The sequence below is a fragment of the Symphalangus syndactylus genome, chromosome 9 (genome assembly GCF_028878055.3).
Source record: "Symphalangus syndactylus isolate Jambi chromosome 9, NHGRI_mSymSyn1-v2.1_pri, whole genome shotgun sequence".
Taxonomy (NCBI): Eukaryota; Metazoa; Chordata; class Mammalia; order Primates; family Hylobatidae; genus Symphalangus; species Symphalangus syndactylus.
Genome location: NC_072431.2, coordinates 33,365,447 through 33,386,470, shown reverse-complemented (window position 1 = coordinate 33,386,470; position 21,024 = coordinate 33,365,447). Strand labels below are relative to the sequence as shown.

The 21,024-nt window shown below is 39.7% G+C and overlaps 1 protein-coding gene across 3 annotated transcripts in view; it reads right to left on the bottom strand.

Moving 5' to 3' along the window:
* Nucleotides 1–994: 994 nt before the first annotated feature.
* The window catches only part of STK39 (serine/threonine kinase 39), a 296,006-nt gene continuing 275,976 nt past the window's right edge, over nucleotides 995–21,024 (bottom strand). For all 3 annotated transcript variants that reach the window (XM_055291899.2, XM_055291901.2, XM_055291900.2), the window contains 2 exons: nucleotides 11,730–11,794; nucleotides 995–2,543 (listed from right to left, as the gene is read on the bottom strand). In XM_055291899.2, the coding sequence (XP_055147874.1) occupies nucleotides 2,469–2,543; nucleotides 11,730–11,794 (140 nt within the window). In that variant the 3' untranslated portion in view covers nucleotides 995–2,468. The remainder of the gene's footprint in view (nucleotides 2,544–11,729; nucleotides 11,795–21,024) is intronic.

Here is a 21,024-nt window from a genome sequence, read left to right as displayed (position 1 = left end):
TATGACAAGGCAGTTATAAATAACTTTTTTTCCTTAGTAATATATATTTGCTTTCTTTTTTTTTTTTTTGAGACGGAGTCTTGCTGTCACCCAGGCTGGAGTGCAGTGGCGGGACCTCACTGTAGGCTGCTCACTGCTCACTGCAGGCTCTGCCCCCCAGGGTTCACGCCATTCTCCTGCCTCAGCCTCCCGAGTAGCTGGGACTACAGGCGCCCGCCACCTCGCCCGGCTAATTTTTTGTATTTTTTAGTAGAGACGGGGTTTCACCGTGTTAACCAGGATGCTCTTCATCTCCTGACCTCGTGATCTGCCCGCCTCGGCCTCCCAAAGTGCTGGGATTACAGGCATGAGCCACCACACCTGGCCAATTTGCTTTTTAAAGTACATTAAAGAGCTGCCATGTGTAGGGCTGGCTAGGAAAAAGCAATGGCACCACCCTGGGAGTCCACACCTCTGAAAGATTTTTGATTAGTCTCCATGTTGCAAAGTCCTCCAGTTATTCAGGTACATTTTATCCTCTTAGTAGAAGATGAGGGTCTTGTCTTTTCACCCACAAGTTGTGCAGAAGAGTGTAAAGAACATGCTCTGAATGTCAGGAAATGAGGATCCTGGGAGTTTAGCTCTGCAAGTAGTCCTGTAAAGGGCCTTGGACAAGTCATTCAACCACTCTGAGCCTCAGGGACTAACAGCATTAAAATGAACGAAGTGGTTGGAAGGAATTATTCTCTCTTGTCCCCTATAGCCCTATAGGGGTTTTAATTCGAAGATCATCTGTCTACATGGAGTAGAAATGTTTGCCTTTCATTCTCTCCTCATGCTAATTTAAGTTACTTGTCAAACCGAATTCTCTGTACTGGATGCATGATGCCTCCTTACTCTGCCTCTAGGGCACTTTGACTAGTTAACTCTTACTAGGCATTTTATGAAAGTGCTAAATGCCATTGCAATAATGCAGATGATATCTAAAGGAGGAAAGAAACAATGCAAAACAATCTCGTTGTGCAATACACTTTTATTTTCCTTTTACCTTTGCAGTCATCTTTGAGTAATCGTTGTGTAAACAATAGAATGGAATGAAATTACATTAAATTGTATGCAAATGGCTCTAGAACACCTTAACAATTATGACAAGGCAATTATAAATAACTTTTTTTCCTTAGTAACATATATTTGCTTTTTAAAGTACATTAAAGAGCTGCCATATCTAGGGTTAGCTAGGAAAGAGCAATGGTACCATCCTGGGAGCTCACCTCCCTGAAAGATTAGACTCCAATTTTCAAAATCCTAAGGTTTACTAGTTCCATAATATACAGTCAAGCAGAGGGCTACTTGGGTTGAAAGTATTTATTCTTGAACCTTAACAGCATTTTACCTTTTAGTCATTGCACAAAACCCTTCCAATTTTCACTCCACCTGGGTATTCTGCAAAATTTCAAGTAAAACTCAGATTCTGATATTTTCAAGTTTATCACCTTTAGAATAACAAATCCTATCACTTAAGGAGAGCCAAATCAGAGATGGGTATATAGTTAGCAATCTAACAGAAAGGCAACATTTTACATAGCATTCTAAACGGTCCAATGAAGCAAAACTTAACATATGCCACCTTATATAGAGGAAATTTTAGATCTGAGACTATTCCAGAGTAAAGCAGCCTCAGGCACATTCTTAATGTGAAAGTTTGCAAGGCACCTCCCTCTCCCAAGAGACAGTCAGATTGTAAATTGGTTTTTAGGCAAACAGACTAAAAGAATAAGCATCCAAATTCCTAATTCAGTCATTTCAAAATTTAGAAGTTACAAATACTCCAAAGATAGACCCAAAACTTTTTGTTTAAATAACGAGATAAACTGCAAGAAGCATATAATCAAAACCCTTTTTTTCTTATAGCTAAGGTGTGTAATGCATAAATATATGAAAAATAAAATTCACAGTCAGTTTTAAAACTAGAATTCAAGTTTGGCTAATAAATCTTAATTTTATAAGTATATTAATTTCTAAATACAACATAAAAGAGGCAGTATTGTCAGATGTACAATTAAAGTATTATAACAGAAATAACGACAATGAAAGGAGAAATAGGCTTCTGGATAGAAAATTCCTTTTGTTGCCAATAAATAAGACCACCTGAGTGTATTTCAGATTCTTTTCACTTAAGGGATATCCAAATTGATTGCTAAGAATATTAAATAGCTTTTGGAAAAATTAGCAACAGTCGTGCAGCTGTGGCATTTGCTTGTTCTTGTACTGTGGATTGCTAGAGAATAAAGCAGAACTCGGAGTGTTTTAAGTTTTAAAAAATTATTTTTTTATCCCATTTTGTTGAAGCCGGCCTCTTCACAATCTTCTGATTTTGCTAGGAAATGGGAGTGAGGGGGTGGGAGGAAATGGGCAGAAAGAGGGAGGGTTGAAGGGAGTAGGGGTGGGGGTGGGACATGACAGATCAGGGTGACATCAAGGGACATACATCAGCTGACACTCAACTGAGCAAACCCAATCAGCTTCACTTCATCAGGAATCTCCGACCCATCACAGCCAGAAGCCTGAAAAGGGAAAAAGAAAGCCTCAATGCTGGTTTGCTGCTGCTGCTGGTTGTTAAAGTCTTGTTCCTATGATGGCAGATCTAAGCAAAGGCACAGTTGGTATGGGACCATGTGTCCCATTTCTTCCAGAAGAGAGATGCCAGCCACTCTCTTGAATGACTACTGGAAGCTAAGTGTTGTCAGCACTGTGGCCATCATGCTATGAAGTACAGAACAGAGGTGGGAAGGGATTTGTTATCCATTAAAATACCACGCCCAGGCTGGAAGCTTTGGAACAGTCAGTGAAACACCACTGCTAAGAAACCACAAACAAATTTTTCAAAAACTAAACAAAATTATTTTAAATATACTTTCTAACTAAGTCACCTTAGTAATCATTCTGAAAACAACATGAAAATAAGCAGAAGAGATCTAACAGGTCACTCAGGAGTAATTTAGTTTTTACCAAACTCATTTCTTCTATAAAACTTGCCAGAAAAAAGTCATCACCAAGTACTGCGATGGGCTCATTAGAGAGAACTGCTATATAAATACCAGTGAATAAGTTTTACAGGGAAAGGTATTATAACAATTCTTTTCTATAAAAGAATTTTGTTTGTAATATTTTCAGACATATTAATTGCCTAAAATTGGCCAAAATTATGGTGTGTCAAATACTTTATTTTTCTTACTTCAAAATCAGAAAGAATTGGAAAGAAGCCATTGCCCTGGCCAGGTGTGGTGGCTCACACCTGTAATCCCAGTACTTTGGGAGGCTGAGGCAGGTGGATCATGAGGTCAGGAGATCCAGAACATCCTGGCCAACATGGTGAAACCCTGTCTCTACTAAAATACAAAAAATTAGCCAGGCTTGGTGGCACACACCTGTAGTGCCAGCTACTCGGGAGGCTGAGGGCTGAGGCAGGGGAATCACCTGAACCCGGGAGGCAGAGGTTGCAGCGAGCCGAGATCGCGCAACTGCACTGCCAGCTACTCGGGAGGCTGAGGGCTGAGGCAGGGGAATCACTTGAACCCGGGAGGCAGAGGTTGCAGTGAGCCGAGATCGCGCCACTGCACTGCAGCCTGGTGACAGAGGGAGACTCCATCTCAAAAAAAAAAAAAAAAAAGAAGAAGCCATTTCCCTTCAAACCTCTCACTGGTCCTAATTCATAAGTTATTTCATTTTCCTTGTGACCTCTCCCCCTTGCTTGCTTTTAGACACACATGCACACACTCACACACTCTCTCTCTCTCTCTCTCCACTCCCACCTCAGATCACCATTCTAAGCTGCCTCTCATCCTATGGTACATAAATCAGAATTGGACATTACATAAGAACAACAAGGAGGGGAGAAAAAAGTATGATGAATGACTGGGAATGGGCAATTAATTACCAAAGGATCATAACACCCTTTTCAGAGCCTAATTCCTGCTAAATTATTGTCACAACAATTAGTTTCCCATGGAAAAGTGCCCTTTCCAATCACCACAATTAAGCTGCTTAGCACTGCTTGTACACATTTAGAATATGTACTGTACCGTTTTTTGAACTGTACTGTTCATAGTGTACTGTTTTTTGAACTGTCTGTTCAAAAAGACAGTACAGAAAACCAGCATCAACTCTAGCATTTTCTATTAAATAAGCAGCTAACTATAATGTTTGTACCTTGAATATTTTCAAATGATTATCTTTAAAATAACATCCTATGTAAGTAGTTATGCTTATGTAAAAAAGTCACTAGCCTAAAGGATAAAAATATTAATCAGTATTTAAAGAAAGGAATTTACTTTGTACCTATCCAGTGGTACCTCTGGTTTCATTTGACAGATAAAGATATTCAGTGAAGTAAAACTGTCATTGTTTGTGTTGACATGGGCAATGAGGTCTGAAATGCTCTTCTCCTTATCACTTTCAACAAAGTAGTACAGGCATAGAGGGCATTCTGGCTGAGGTATTTCTGGTGGTGTCACACTGACACTGTAATATTCACCTTCCCTATCCATTTTCTCCTTGTGTTATCATTGTTTCTTTATCTACCTTACTAAATCATCCCTTCTCTCATGTGTAGCTCTTGTTAACATCATTTACTCAACCCACTGAATAATGGCAGACAATCTGTGTAATTAACAGGCAACTGACAAACATCCAAAGACAAATTACGGCTGCTGGTGGTGACAAAAAGGTCAGATTGCCAAATGTGAAGTACACCAATATACTTCAAATCTTCATCAGAAATTTGGCAATGTGAATATCAGGAGGTTAAAATGACTAGAATAAAACTACAATATCCAATAGTGGTTGAACTGACTAGAAATGAGAATATTAAATCCTTTCTTGTGAAGAGTAATGGAAATGAGAACTTACTAGAGTAGGTGATAAACCAGTGGTTACGGTGAGAACATCACAGAAGGAGTCTTCACAAAGTCCCTACCCACCCTGGGTCCTCAGTGCCTCCCATAGCTACACTGAAATGTCTGTCTCCTGGCCAGGACCTTTGGCTGTGTTTGCTTCAAGGCGCTCAGCCCTCCTTCCTCTGCTACCTGGGCTCTCACTGCTGAGTCCAGGGCTCTCTCAGCCTGCAAAGCACAAATGAGGGTGATATGCAAATGACTCTGAAATTCAGAGAAAGGAACCAATGACCCTTCAAAACAGCAATGTTCAAACTTTGGGGTCTCAGGATCTCTTGATACTCTTTAAGAATTATTGAGGACTCCAAAAAGTGTCTGCTTATGTGGGTTATATTCGTTAGACTGACTGTCTTAGAAATTAAAACTGAGAGATTTAAAAAGTATTTTAAACATATTATTTGAAATTATGTCAAGATATTAAAGTAATAATACAAACAGTACCTTTAAAAACATAAAACAGGTTTACATAAGTTAATTATACTATCTTAAAACTAAAACATTTTAAAAATATTCCTTTACTAATTCATTAAACTTAACCATAATAAACTCATTACATACAAACATAAATAAAATCTTTATGGAAAATAACCATAGTTCCCCTACCCACTGCAAGAAAACTCAAAGAGTGGCCTGACTTTTACATTTCCTCTTTAATGTGTTGCTTAATAAAAGACAGCTGGATTCTTATACCTACTTCTGTATTCAATCTACTGTTTTATGCTGTCTTCCCTGAAGTACATGAAAAAAAAAATCCAGCCTCATACAAATATGTATGAAAGAGGGAAGAGTATTTTGATAGCTTTCCCAAATAGTTGTGGATATCATTTACTACTGCACTAGAACTTGCCAAGTGGCAATTTCTTTAATGTTAGTTGCAATGTACACTCTGAAACCACAGTATTGAAGTTTTCATACCCTGTTACCTTAAAATCTATTGGTCTACCTTGTACTTTGAGTGGATCTTTTACTCACGCATGACTTTAAGCATCACTGACTTATGCAGATCTTCTAAATGTTGACATGTTTCATTATACAATATGAACAATTCATTATACAATGTCAACAAATTATATTCATTAATATCACCCATCACCAATCTCATCAGAAAAGTCTTTAAGTACTGGCTTACTGTCAAGCTTACAGTAGCGATACGAGTTTTCCAAAATCCTATTTTTGCTTGAAAGCTTGAATTTATTATCAACAACAAATATTGTCTTATTTATTTATTTATTTATTCATTTATATATTTTTTGAGACAGAGTCTTGCTCTGTCACCCAGGCTGGAGTGCAGTGGTGTGATATCGGCTCACTGCAACCTCCGCCTCCCAGGTTCTAGCGATTCTCTTGCCTCAGCCTCCTGAGGAGCTGGGACTACAGGTGCCTGCTACCATGCCCAGCTTTTTTTTTTTTTTTTTTTGTATTTTTAGTAGAGATGAGGTTTCACCGTGTTAGCCAGGATGGTCTCGATTTCCTGACCTCGTGATCCACATGCCTCGGCCTCCCAAAGTGCTGGGATTACTGGCATGAGCCACTGCGCCCGGCCATCAGTTTTTTTTTTTTTTTCAGTGTCAGTCTTACTTTCTTCAATTTGAAAAAAATGTCTGCCAAATATCCGAGTCTGAATAACCACAATTTGTCAGCTATTCTTTCAAGTAAAAATGATGTTTCATGAAGAAAGAAAAAACATGTAGGTAAGCTCAAACCAAACAATCTCACAAGTGCTCTTCCTGGAGACTGTCAATGTACACCCGTATAATGAGGGAGGGAGTCCCACTTCACACTGAACACTCGAAAGATGTGTCTTGTAGCTGAAATTCAATAAAGTCAATAATGTTTCCTGCCTTGTTAGGAAAATTCTCAAGTGAAACTGGCTTTGCTTTTTTTACAGTGAGTGACAGTGCCTGGCACTGAGGAACACAGTGACTATTAGTGCAGTCTGATGTCGCTGCATGTGTGCTGACATGACCAGTTTTACCCACCATGGCTTTACACCAACGTCAACACAGTGGAAAAGGCAAGTCACAAAGAGTTTTGACATCCAGGATCCCCTAGAAGGGTCTCAGGGAAACTCAGAAGTTTCAGGCTCACGCCTTGTGAGCCTCAATTTCAAAGTGAAGGAGAAGTTCAGAACATGCTACCCCAAAATATGCCACTCTTCTATTTCATTGTTTTGCGTTAAAGACACTTTAAAAAACAGCAGCAGATGCAGGAAGGGCCCTCTGACTTTCCTAAAAGCAGGAGTTAAAACTCCCATGTGGAAGGTTTCCTCCCTGCACCTGGAAGAAGAAAGCTATTCTGATCACCAGAGGTGGGGAGCTGAAGCCCCTGACAGACATCTACACAAACAAACCTTGTTAAACTCATCCTCGTGTTCCTAGTCACTTCTCCACAATGAACCCTAGTCCCAGCCCCCACTGCCTTGCCCCCTTTCATCATTTACTGCTTCGTCCAACTCAATATATGTGCTATATTCTAACAGCTTCTTTGGGTCTTCATTTCTTTATGAGGCCTCTCATGTCATGTAAAACTTAGATTAAATAAATATGTATGCTTTTCTCCTGTTAATCTGTTTTATGTCAGTTTACTTCCAGGCCCAGCCAAAAAACCCTAAGAAGGCAGAGATAACAGTTTGCCTCCCCTACCAAAGGAAAACGTATACATTATCAGGGACCTAGTGTGACAGTGTATGACATCATGCATGCTCTTACTCAGGGTGTATTCTGATTCCTGAACACCCATCTCCTCACCCCTCCTGCCATGACAGCAGGTGTGGCCTGCACCCCATGTAGGAGGTGAAGTTATGCTTACCTGGCGTCACTGAAAAGGAATGCCTCCACCCCAAATGCGGGTGCACTTTGGAATCACTAGGAGAGTCTGAGGTGCCCCCCCGCCCCCGCCCATAGAGTCTGAGAACCACTGGTCTATCCCAGTGCTTCCCAGTGTGAAACTACAAGTTTCCTTTAAAGCATTGGTTCTCAAACTTCAGCCTGCATCAGAATCACCTGGAGGGCTTGTTAAAACGGATTCCTGTGTCCCACCTCCCAAGAGATTCTCATTCCTTAGTACTGAGATGGGGTCTTGGAATTTACATTGTAATCCAGTTCCCAAGGGAAGCTGACACTGTCAGTCTGGGGGCCACATGTGGACAGCCACTCTTTCAGGCTGGGATTAGGAGGCACAGAGACGTGGACCTTCTGGAACTGGAAGTTTCCTTGAAGATCTTTGTCTCACTTTTCTACCCCTTCAGTAGAAGGAGAAGGTTAAAACTCTTAGGTAGTTTTTACCCCATTTCAGGCTTGACTTTACCTGCACTTGGCAAAATGTTGCCTTAGTCATACAGCCTCCAATTATGCAGAAGCTAAGAACCTCTAAAAATAAGTCCCTTTAGTCACTGTGAAAATGCTTATGAAATTTCTATCTGCAATACATATAATGCTATTAAACTTCAGTAACCAAAATCTATAATGCTTCTGTTAATGTGTACCAATTAGATGTTAATTACATGTTCTCAAAATCTGTATTCTATCTTCAAGGGGAAATTAAGTGTATCTTATTTCATGTTTTTTCTAATGCCATTTCAAAAATTCCACATTGAAAGCTGGAAGATTCACCTACTTACAAAACTGCCAAGTAGTCCATTCAAAAATGGCTTAAAAATAAAGAAATAAAGACCTGTCTCAAGGCTTACAACAATAAAACACTACTAATACATCAAACTCAAAGCACATAATAGTTGAGCTGAAATGCCCTCTATGCCTGAACCACTTTGTTAAAAGGGAAGAGAAGAATCTGACCTCCCAGCCCCTGGCCATACCAACAATGGAAATCCTACTTATTATCTTCCCTGTGGAATGCTTCTCAGGGTTTGCTGAACACTGGAACCACCACGAAGTCCTTTTAATATTCCCAAAGCCCAGGTTGCACCAAGAGCAATTAAATCAGAATATCTGTTGTAGGACCCAGACATTAGGTCCTACAACAGGACCTATTTCACATCTTGGGAACCCGAGGCTCTCTAGGGTTAATTTGCCCAGGATCACACAGTGGAAACTGCAGACTCACCCCTGGTCTAGACTCAAAGCCCATGCTCTCAACAACCATTCATTCCTGGAGGCAGACCCCTGCGGCCTCAGGCATTTAATTTTTTAAAGTGTCCCAGTGCTCCCCTGAGTGAAACCACTGTGCAGGGAGGTAAAGAACCACAGTATCATGACACTGCTGTTCTTTAGACAATTTTCAGGCCCCTGACGTTTTCCTTTACAAAGTAATGAAAGGCACTGAGATTAAAATAATGATAAACAGCTGAGAGATAAAGGGACCATGCGCGGCAGCAGCTTACGAGGAAAAACGCTGCTGAAATACTTTGATCTTTTATTCCTGAATAAAATAATCAAGTTGATGAATGAAGGTAAATACATTTGAATCTCTGCAGTTTATCGGGATGTTAGCGTCCTACACAAGATCAGGCCAAAAACCAGTTCAAATTAGCTCTGTCAAGTGGATCTCAAACCGGCTGGCAGCTGATAGCAACAAAGAAACCCTCCTGGGGCTTAATAAGGGCTGAACAGAAAGTTAAGTGACAGAAATAAGGTCCCTCCTGAGTTTGGTTTTCTTTAACATCTTTAACTATCTTTGGGGAGAATAAGCCATCAATTTCCATTTACTGTGAACACCACACTACTACATTTTCAAGCTGTAATGGGAAGGAAAACATACATGGACTTGTTTCCAAAACTCTGCTGTGCCTGACAGGCCACTATTACTCAATCTGCTGAAGGTACAAAGGAGATTCAGTCTCAGCCAATGTAGATTCAGTCCCAGGCAGTGTAAATGTACCCAGTCACCCAAAATGAGGAATCTACAAAATGACAGAAAACTGTACAACCCTAAGGCTGCAGGGGTCTGCCTCCAAGAATGAATGGCTGTTGAGAGCATGGGCTTTGAGGCTAGACCAGGGGTGAGTCTGCAGCTTCCAGACTCAGGATCTGTGTGATCACTGTGGGATCCTGGGCAAATCAACCCCAGAGATCCCGAGGTTCCCGAGATGTGAAATGGGCTTGCTACCAGAGACAACGGTAAAGCAGGAGAGCTGGAGGAGTGGGGGCAGACCGGGCTTCATTAGCCAAGTCCTGGGTGTGCGGTTTACAACAGGGCAGTGGAGACGCTGTGTCTACTACATTTTGGGATTGTAGGCAGATTACTCTGGCTACGGCCACAGGGTGGTAAAATGAGCCAAAAGCTGACAAATTGGTGGCAGGAAGATTAGTTTCTGAAGATGAGAGAATCCTGCTTGGGTGCAGGAAATGGAGATGTAGGGAAGAGGACAGAATCCAGAGAGAATTTAAGAAACATATAAGCTGATTAGGAGATGAGGGAGAGTTTTACATTATTCTTATGGTTTACCTAGAGATTGTACAGCGGCCGTTTTCACAAAATCTTTGGTAGTAAGAAAGGGCCAGGGCTACTGTTCCTCTTTCATAATAAAATGAGAAAAGTCCAGCATGAGAGTTTCAGACTCTTATCTCTGTTTGCATATTAGAAATTAGGAAAATGTTCTGAAGGCGGTATTAAAAAAATGAATAAAGGGACATACATTGGCTTGAAATGCTGACACAGGATGCCATTTTCTCATCAATATACTCTCATAAAAAAAAACACACACACACACACACACACACACATTAAGAGGCGACAGTGTCATCCCAAACCAGAAGAGGGATTTTCCTATTTGTTAACCTAGCACTCTACATCTGAATAAAATGTTACTTTTTTATCAAAGCAAAAAGAATTCCTTCAGATATATCTTTTCTGTGAAAATCTTTGTGTTTTTCTTTAATCACACAGCCTAGCTATCTAAAATTAGATGGGAAGCAAGACCCAGGAAGTTAATTAGCACCAGGCTCACATTTACTGTAACTAATCATTTAGCATTTTTGGTCACCCACATTTTCCGTTTAATTTCACAAATATAAAAAAGATCATCAATATATGTTGTGCACAGCAAAGTGTTGGTCATCTAGATCTAAAATTGCTTCTGGGATTCTGACCAGCCTTTGATAAAATTAACTTACGATTTTTAAAATGTACCTTAATGTACTGTTTGCTAAAATTTTTTGGAAAATGGTCACTTTTGACTATCTGGACTTCTCTCCATTTCTGACCACCACCATCTTGGTCTCACAGTGACCCCAGAATGTCCAGTACTCTGTATCTCTGTGGCCACCTAGTACTTAAGTTTAAAATCTACTAGTGTAGAATAACTGTTGAAATATCTCCTTTCTACACAAATCTGTTACTGTGATTTGAAATGTGGAAGTAAATTGTTGTGTCTTTGTTCACCAGCCTTTGGTGAGTTGTTCTACAATTGCTTCCAATTACCTAAACCATTTCTACAACAATCAGCCTCTATTTTTAAAAGTTAGAACCACTTGGCTTTTGTCTTAGGAAAGCTTTATTAAGAGTGTTGCTTTGAATTCAGTGTAATTTTGTCTTCATGGTCAAGTTGCAATACAAACCACAAGCAAAATGATCTAGGCTTCAAGATTCTCAAATGGCCACTCTTAGTCAAAGGCGTGATGATAAAAGAAAAAGCTATGCTCATAGAAGAGGAAATTTCCAGTCACAATCAGAAAATGTTCCCTAATGTTGCAGAGTCAAATGTTTCCAAATGCAAAAACTGATTCTAAAAGAAAACAACAACAGCAAAATTACAGAGTAGGTTATTAAACTACATTATTATTCCCTGCTGGCACAGCATGGCAAAATATTACCTCCTTCTTTCCATAACTTTCCACTTACCAACTTAAATGTCAATGTTTTTAAAGCTTTGGGATCATCTACAATCTTCTGTAAATTAGCAGCCACTGTAAAATACAAACATAGAGAGAAAGTGTCCAAGTTATTTCCAATAACACTGGATTTTCACATCAATGACTCAGAAAATTTGACTAATGATGCAATAAACTGCAAAATCATTTTTCATAAACATTGCAAAGTCCATATAAATGACCAAATTACTCTCATACAGATATTTTCTACAACAATTGATATCATTTCAGCAATCTTGTATCTATGTACATCTGAATTAATCACTATATGTCAACTCTGCATTTCTTATAATAAAATCTGAAATTACTTTCTAATGGAAAGTAGAAATGATAGCAGCCCCCAGTGTTTCTGCCACTTGGCTTCTCTAAATATTCATTACTAAGAAATTTATTAGCCAGGAGAGGGCAGTACAAAACAAAGAGGAGAGGTAGTGGGGAGAGAAAAAAACAAAACAAAACCTTTCTCCGGAAACAGAAGGTCACAGCACATTTGAACCCCTGTCCTATAAATTCACTCAATTCTCTGAACCCATTTTTATCAAGGCAACAAAATACAGTGGATAACCTGTACAACTCAAGCGCATGTTTTAAGGCTTTCAGAGCACAATGATCTGTCAAACCAGGGAAGTGCCACCTTGAATAATACCCAAGTTCGCTGAACAGGGTCAAGCATTAGACTAGAGGCTGTCAGTTTGGAGCTCAGTGCTGCAGATATGTTTTCAGTATTAGCTGGATTCATTGGAGATCTGTCCTTGTTCTCCACGGTGTAATGATCTATCTGATACCCCAGTAGAGAAGCCAGCTTTTCCTGCTTACTCCACTGGCTCAGGGTACTGCTAATGAACAGAATTATCAAAAGGTAATGATGATGGAAACTTAAAACTTACTTTTTCCATATCCACACCTGAAGTATAAAGTCCCGAAAGTCAAATAAGGGCTATTGCTTAGGGAAGGAGAAGTTACTGCTGAAGAAATTATGGGAGAATGTCCTGTTTGTCATTTTTATTTTTTTATGAGTAAAATTATCTGCTGCTTCAGTAGTTAGGTATTGAAAAGTTACCTGAATTTAAAAAAAAATTTAAGATAAAATAGTACACATGTAAGTATTTTGAGAAAAGTGTTTCAAGTAGAAAATTTTTAAGTAGAAAATAGAAAGAAATCTGTGCAAATCTTAATTTTCTCTAAGGTCAACTGACAACAACCTAGATACATGGATTTTCTGCAGATTAGTTTATTTCATTTAATCCATCAGCTGCAGAGGAGAAAAAAGAAAAATTATGTACTCAATATGGCCTATTTCTCTTTATAAACCATAATTGCAAGCATCATTTTATCTTCATTTGTTGCCCTTTTAATACTTCCATTCTGAGTGATCTGCAGTTTCATTTTTACCAACACTCCTCCCATCCGCCTCCTCTTTTTCTCCTCTTTCTTTTGCCCACATAAGCAAGCACACACATATCAGGTACACCCCAGGGCACCAATTCCAAAATAGTTATCATCGCAAAGCTTCCTGTGGCCTTTCAACAGTTTTCTGAACATATTTTAGACACTAAAATCATCAAGTCATTTATGCAAGAAACATTGGCTCATGGAGTGCAAAGTTCTGCTGTAAAATCCTGTCCACGAAAGCCAGTATTCATGTCAGGGCATTCTGACTATATGCAAATTATGGCAAATGAACACAGTACCCATTTTCTTAAATACATAAAAGTGTTCTAATAGTTCCTCTGATTTGGGCTGATTTCATGAGTGGCCATAAATTCTTCGTATAAATTTCAGTCCTTTCATTAGAGTTTCTCAGTTAATGTGGATGATTTACTGTCTTGTTCTGGGTCATCTATTTCCAGTTTGCTCTCTAATGTTCAGTCAAAAGCGGAGCTCTGGCCTACACTAATTCACAACCCTCTCTCCGGTGTACACGTATATATACAAGGGCCAATTTCCAGGCAATGTGTCAAGCAACTTGGGGACTGAAGGGCAAAATGGAGCTGCCTGCATCTTAAACAATCATCCCAGAAACCATGCTCCTCAATTGTGAATCTCACACTTCTGGGACATTAAAAATGCAAATTCTGTCTTCAGCTCAAAGCAAAAATAGCAAAACTGGCCACTTACCTGATTACTTATCCCAGCTGCTAGGCTTATTTTCAATTTGGTTGATTCTAATTTGTTGTAAAGTGCTATAAAACACCTTCATTTAACTGACATCACATAAAATTCAGGGTGATGCTAATTTCTTTTCCAGTAGCAATGATCATTAAAAAGATGGGTGTCACTGTTTCCTCCCATCTCCTGACTGCGCACCTGGATTTCAAAAATAAAAACGCTCCTTACCTGGAACGTGAGCTGAGAAGGAAGGGCTGGGTAGGGCTGGCTGTTGCTTTAGAGCTGCCTGAGCCTGTGCTGAGAACACTGACCTTTGTGTTGTAAGACCCTCGAGTTTCTGGAAAATGTGGGGCTTCTGAACCCTGCTTGCTCAGTAGCCACTGACTCATTTCAAATCCCTCTTGGTTTTTCCAAATAAAACTCATGCCGCTTGGTTTCTGCTGCAGACATTGTGCTATCTTCTTTGAACTAGTCCCTCCCTTCCCAGCCCACACTCTTTCTCTGTCATTTGGGCAAACAGGGACACCAATAATATGCACTGAGGCCCCCAGGGACTGTGGCCCTCAAGCCCTGTCACTAGGGCTTTACCAACACTCCTCCCACCTGCCTGTCACTACAGGGTATCTTTACGTGAACAATTAATATTTTTTCTATTTTTTTGTTTCTCTGTATCATACTTTAGGCTTGAATGCCTGTCAGGGCTGGAAGTTTCTATTTACTTTTTTTTTGTTTTGGAGAACATTTGGCCTAAGGTATGGTAAGTATTGTTCTTTATGAAACTGTAATAATATCATTAACAGCCACACAGAAAAGACACTGATGCTCAGTACTTCCCTGAATCTAAACAGAGAAGGAAATAAGATCATCCTGGGGGTAATCCACTGGAGGCAAGGCAGCAGAGCCGACACTTTTTTGGCAAACTAAGTCAGGCATTCTCCAGACACTGTTTTCTGTATACATTCCTTGCACTATTCAAATTCTCCACATTTTTTAAAATACAATTTCAACTTTTATTTCAGATTCAGGGGTTCATATGCGGGCTTATTACCTAGGTGTACTGTGTGATGCTGAGGTTTGGGGTATGACTGATCCTGTTATCCAAGTACTGAGCATAGTACTCAATACTTTTTCAACCCTTGCCTCCCTCTCTTCTTCCCCCCTCAAGTAGGCCCTGGTGTCTGTGCCCTTCTTTGTATCCATGTGTACTCAATGTTTAGCTCTCACAAGTCAGAGCATGCGGTATTTGGTTTTCTATCCCTGTGTTAATTCACTGAGGATAACGGCCTCCAGCTGCATCCATGTCGCTGCAAATGTCAAGATTTCGTTCTGTTTCATGGCTGTGTGGTATTCCGTGCTGTATATGTACCACATTTTCTTTACCCAATCCACTGTCGACAGGCACCTGGGTTGATTAGATATCTTTGCTATTGTGGATAGTGCTGTGATGCACATATGCATGCGTGTGTCTTTTTGGTAGAACAATTTATTTTCTTTAGGATACACACCAAGTCATGGGATTGCTGGGTTAAATCCTAGTTCCGTTTTAAGTTATTTGAGAAATTATTCACATTTTGACAGTTAGAAAAATAAGTTATATGACTATTTACAGTCTACGTCTATATTCTGAGTAATTAGTCAAAAGATACACTTTTTCCTGAGATACCAGCTTATTTCACAACAACCCCGTGTTCTGGTAACAGTGAGTTAATTCACTTAATTCTAGCTGTTTCCAAACACAAGCTATGGGGAAAAGAGAACCAATGAACACGGAGTCTAATGTACTACTTCCAATAGTAAGAAATTTCTAACATTAGACAAAAGCATGGTCTTGGGTTACCTGACAAGGTGATGACTTCGAAATATTGTTTTATCCAAAGAGACACCCTGAATAGATTGATGCAGAAAGGCAGCATGAGATTGCAAAGAAAGAGACAATCCAAGCTCTAAGTAAGGAGAAAAGGAGATGGTACGAGGGTAGGTTTCTTATGGATACTGCTAGAACACTAATATAAAATTAAAATTTTATTTTAATGAGATTTCTTTGAAATACAGCCACACATACAGAAAACTTACTCAGTTTGGGACAAAATAAAAGATTCACCCCATTATTTTCCCTAAATCTCTAGGCTCTTATCTTCATGGGATGCACTGTAGCACAGTGCCAGGGTTCAAATCCTCCTCCTGCTCACAGCTGTGTGACCTTCCTGAATGAAGTTCACTTAGCTTCCTCTTTGTGATCATGGATTGGTCACAATCCATGCATTGGATTTGTGGCCATGCATTGGTCATTGGTGAAATGAAGATATTAATGGTGCCTCACTGATAGGGTTTGTTTTGAGGATTAATTAACACACATAAAGTGCTTAGAATAATGCTTGATGTATAGCAAGTGGTTAATAAATTATTCCTCTCTGCCCTGGACAACTGCAATATCTTATCTGGTTTCCTTGCCTTCGGTCTTACCTCCTCCGAGCCCTCTTTCTCATACTCAGCAGTTACTGGATAACCTAGACTGAGAATTGGAGTGTGTTACCTCCTTGAGCAATGCTATTTAACTGTTCCCATCAACTTCGGGATAAAGTCCACATTTTTAACATGGTCAATGAGACCCCAAAGTCCTCGGCCAACCACTCCAGCTTATCTTTTGCCATTTCCTACCCTGAATCCTCCCAGCAAAGGTTCCATAACTCCATTCTCCTCCAGCTCTCTACCCCTACTCTTATCATCGTGTACTGAAATAATCTGTCACAGATCTGACTTCCCCGCTAGATTCAAACTCCGAAAACCCAGAAAAAATCTTATTCATCTCTGTAAAACATTCATCTTTGAAATATATCCACATATGCAGAAACTGATGACTTCTCACCACCTCCGCTGCTGCTCCCCAAGTGAGGCTACCACCAACTTGCCACTAGACTCGTCCAGTAGCCTGTGGTCTCACTGCTTCCACCCTAGTCCCTCAATGGCCTAGCCTTCACCCAGAGGGCAGGGGAGACTTCTAACATGTAGGCAGACCATGTTACTTATCTATTCAAAACCCTCTGTTGGCCTTCCAGCTCAGAGTAAAGCCATGGTCTCTACAATGGTCTACCAAACCCATCTGATCAGGCCTCCCACTCCTTCTCTCCTCTTATCCCTCACCACTCTCTCCCTTGCTGCTCCTGCTCCAGCCACACAGCCTCCATGCTGACCCTGGAGCATTCCTGGCAGGGGCTCACCCAGAACCTCTGTACCTGCCATTCCCTCTCCCAGAAATGTTCTTCCTCCACAACTCCATGACTGCCTCCCTCCCTTTCTTTCAGTTTCTGATCAAATGTCCGTGGCTACCCTACTAACACCCCCATCATCCCCTCACTCTCTCGTTACCCAGAATTTTTCTTTCTGATAGCACTTATCACCACCTGATGTGCTATATATTGATACATTATTTTTGGATGTGGCCCTTTACCAACTCCACATACCCAGAAAATGAGCTCCAACGAATACAGGAACTGTTTTGTTCACTACTATGTTCCCAGTGCCTGATACAGATGGAATCAATCTGTGTTGAATACATGAATAAATGGAAAAATGAATCTTTGTGATATAAGTGCCCAACACAATGTCTAGTACACTGTATTTGGTAAATATCCTCAAGGCCCTCTCCCCAGACACAAGCTCACAAAAGTTTGCATACAATTTAGAGGATTCTAAGACACTAAGAACCCCAAATTGAGACTCTCTGAAAGAAGAATTATTCCTGTTTTGGAAAGTTTCTACAAACGTTTGTCTCTAAGCAATAATCCCATTCGTTTGCGCTGTTAAAGCAAAGTAAATACGGCCTGAGAAAGACTCCATACTTCTATATTTGAGTCCTTGTGGATGAACTGCAACCTAACTTAATAAGTAGACAAGACTGAAAACCTAACTTAGGAGTATGCACCTGTACCAAGCTCAATCTCAGCAGCCATACTTCAACCAGTCATACACTGCTGAGTGTTCAAACTGTGTTCAAATAAGGCAAATGCTGAGCTGTAGCCAATCCAGTCGTTTCTGTACCTCACTTCTGATTTCTATATGTTACTTTATTTTTTTTTTGTCCATAAATTTGTCTGACCATAAGGCACCCCTGGAGTCTCTCTAAATCTGCTGTGATTCTAGGAGCTGCCCAATTTGCGAATCATTCATTGCTCAATTAAAGTCCTTAAAATTTAATTTGGCTGAAGTTTTTCTTTTGACAGATGGTGTCAGAAGTGGGATCTGAAGAAGAGCTTCTAATTACCCCCAGGAGCACTGAGTGAACATGCAAGGTAACTGCAGGACCCACTTGTATCCACTGATCTCTTGGAGCGGCTGGAGATCGTGGCTAAGTTCTCTCTCAGATTTTGGAGGTCCAGTGGATTTGTGTTTTGAGCTCTCTGAGTTTCTTTGAGCAAATTTCTGATCCAAACTGGGTTTGGAAGTCGTGACACAAACTGGACTGGGTCCAGGAATGGATTTAATCTGGTAACTAACTGGCCTGGATCCAGTTAGAGGCCTCTTACATCTGACTAGGTCAGAAAGAAACTGGTAGCAAATGATAATATTGTAGGGGTGTAAAATTTGGTTTTTAAAAATTTGTGGGGATTTTTGTGTTCTACCTCTTTGTTTCATTTTTCTTGTGCACGTAGGTAGGAAAAAAATTATTGGCTAAGTTAATCAAGGGAACCTGAGAGGAAAGCCAATATTTTAGGTGAAAATGAGATCCTTAATTTCTGAAAAACTGAGTTCCTTCATGCTTATACATTAGGTACAGAAAGCAGTGGAGTCTTACAGAAATGGCTAACTCTTACTAAAGGTAACTTACTGTGGAATGTTCTGAATAAGCAACAATGCATGGAAGTGCATTTAAAAATGAAAAATTAAATCTGCTAATCTTTCAGCTTAGTTACTATCCCAATACAAAGGAAAAAGACTGCAGCACCAATTGGCTGACTTTGGATAAGTAATGGGGTACATTTTACTTGAGTAAAGGATGGGATAGGGTTAGAGGCCCTCCCCTCAGTAAAGTCCCTCTCAGTTAAAAATGGATTAAACATGACACAGCCCCACCAGGGGCAAGTTTGAGCCTTGCCAGTTCAATGCTGAGTGGCTGATGTCTGTGTTTTGTCTCATGTATTTTACTCTGGCCAGAACAAAAAATGTTAATTGGGTTACCCCATGCAACCCCTTGGGCAGCAACTTGCAAAATTGAGAGGCTTTTTGCCTGTGGTTGATGAAACAAACAAACAAAAAAAGATGATTTTCCTTTATGATGTGGCTTGGCCCCAGGGCTACAGTGTGGCAAGCAGAGTCACTAGGGCTGCTAAGGGAAAGGGAATCCAGAAGCCTGGCATGATGGCAAAAGGGTAAGAATTTCTTAACACTCAGACTCTGGCCTCTCTCTGTGCAAACTGGTTTAATGAGTGGTAAAAGTCACTGTTTATCTCTCTTGTAAAGTTTTAATTACCACAAAAAAAGAATTCTGAGGCTGATCTTGAGCTATAGTAAATCTGGTGTGTTTTGTGTGTCTTTCTGCATTGTTCTGCCATAAAGAGGGGTATCTTAGGATAAAACATGTGCCTAGGACCCCATAAGCCTGCTGATGAAGACGGCCCAGCAAACTGGTCAGTTAGGTTCTTGGGAGCTTGACCTTGTAACCATGTGGCCTTGCTTTCTCTTTTCACAATGGCAGCCCAGGTTCAGGGTTCAATTCCTAGCTTCAGGAATGAGTACTTTCTGGTATGATAACTGTGTGGCCTTTACCATTTGTTGATTCTCTTCCCCTCCATGAACCATCTTAAATTTTCCTTTCTCTGAACACAGAAATATTGGCCATTTGGCTAGCCAGGGTTGGGTAATAAAAGATTTAAAAGGACTTTTTGTAAAAAAATGCTATAGTTGAAAGTCAGCTTAATAAAAAGTAGATATTCAAGCTTTAACAGCCTGGGACTCCTTGGGTAAAACAGGAGGTGCCAGAGACCCCATTTGGAAAAAAATCTGTTTTCCTCATGGAACCCCAGGAATTAGATATGGATAAATCTCCCTCAAAATCTAAGGCTCTGGTCTTTTTGGGATCCAAGATCTAGTATAAAAATAAGACCCTTAATTTTTGGGCAGCTGTTTTGCCTTCCAGCTGTGCCTACTTATTAGGCCCTAGAAACTGCATGCTTTCCTGGCCCTGTTCTTCCAAAAACTCCACCCTAAAGCTAGTAATCCAATTTAAAAAATTAAAAACTGGCAAATAAAAAATTTTTCTGTGTAGTTATATGTGTTATGTGTGTAATGTTTATATAAAAGAGCTCTAATTAATTGGCTTTCAGAAAAATAAGTGCTTAAATATTTTGTCAGAAAAGTAAAAACTATACTGTCTTAGTTCATGTAACTTTAGTAATCTTTGGGAAATAAAAACAGCTTTAAAGATTATTGGTAAAATAAAGACATTTGGACTAAATTAGGCAGGTCAGATATGAGGTTTGCTAAATGCTTTAAGGTCATAAACTGCTTCTTAGGCTTTTGAAAATTGCTCAGTTTACCTATTTTGGAGCATTAGATTCTAGATAAGGCCTGAGGACATTTGTAATTAGCCATGCCCCCTAGCTATGCAAAGAAGGTTATAAAGAAAATGGATTTTATACCAGAAAGGATTTTGTATAGTAAATTCTTGTCCTAAAGTAAAATAACTGGCTGTTTAAATTAAACAGGGATGTTCAGGACAAGTCAAGAAGTCCAAACATGGTCTGTGTAAGTAGTGAAAAGATTTGTGAAAGAAAATTTATGCATCAAAAGTAAATGTTGCTGAGTCACCATTATAACATATGATTGAGACTACTGAAAAAATAGTTTTACATGCAAGGTGTGTGAGAAGAATGAAATTCGTTTGTGGTAAAAGATTGTAAGATGGCATAGGAATGTAAATTTTTGCCTAATTTAGAGGGTTAAAGGATTGTTTTAAATTAAGTAAGAATAAGCTAAAGGTTTGAACAGTTATGGAAGGTCTGCAAAAATTAATCATGTAAACAAATTCTGTGTGCGAATATACTGACTAAATTTAAAGGTGTATTTAAACTGAACACTGAAATAAACGCACAAACAGGATTTTCTTAAAGCACTAATATGCTCTTTAAAAAAAATTTGTAAAGGGTTATAAAAGGTTTATA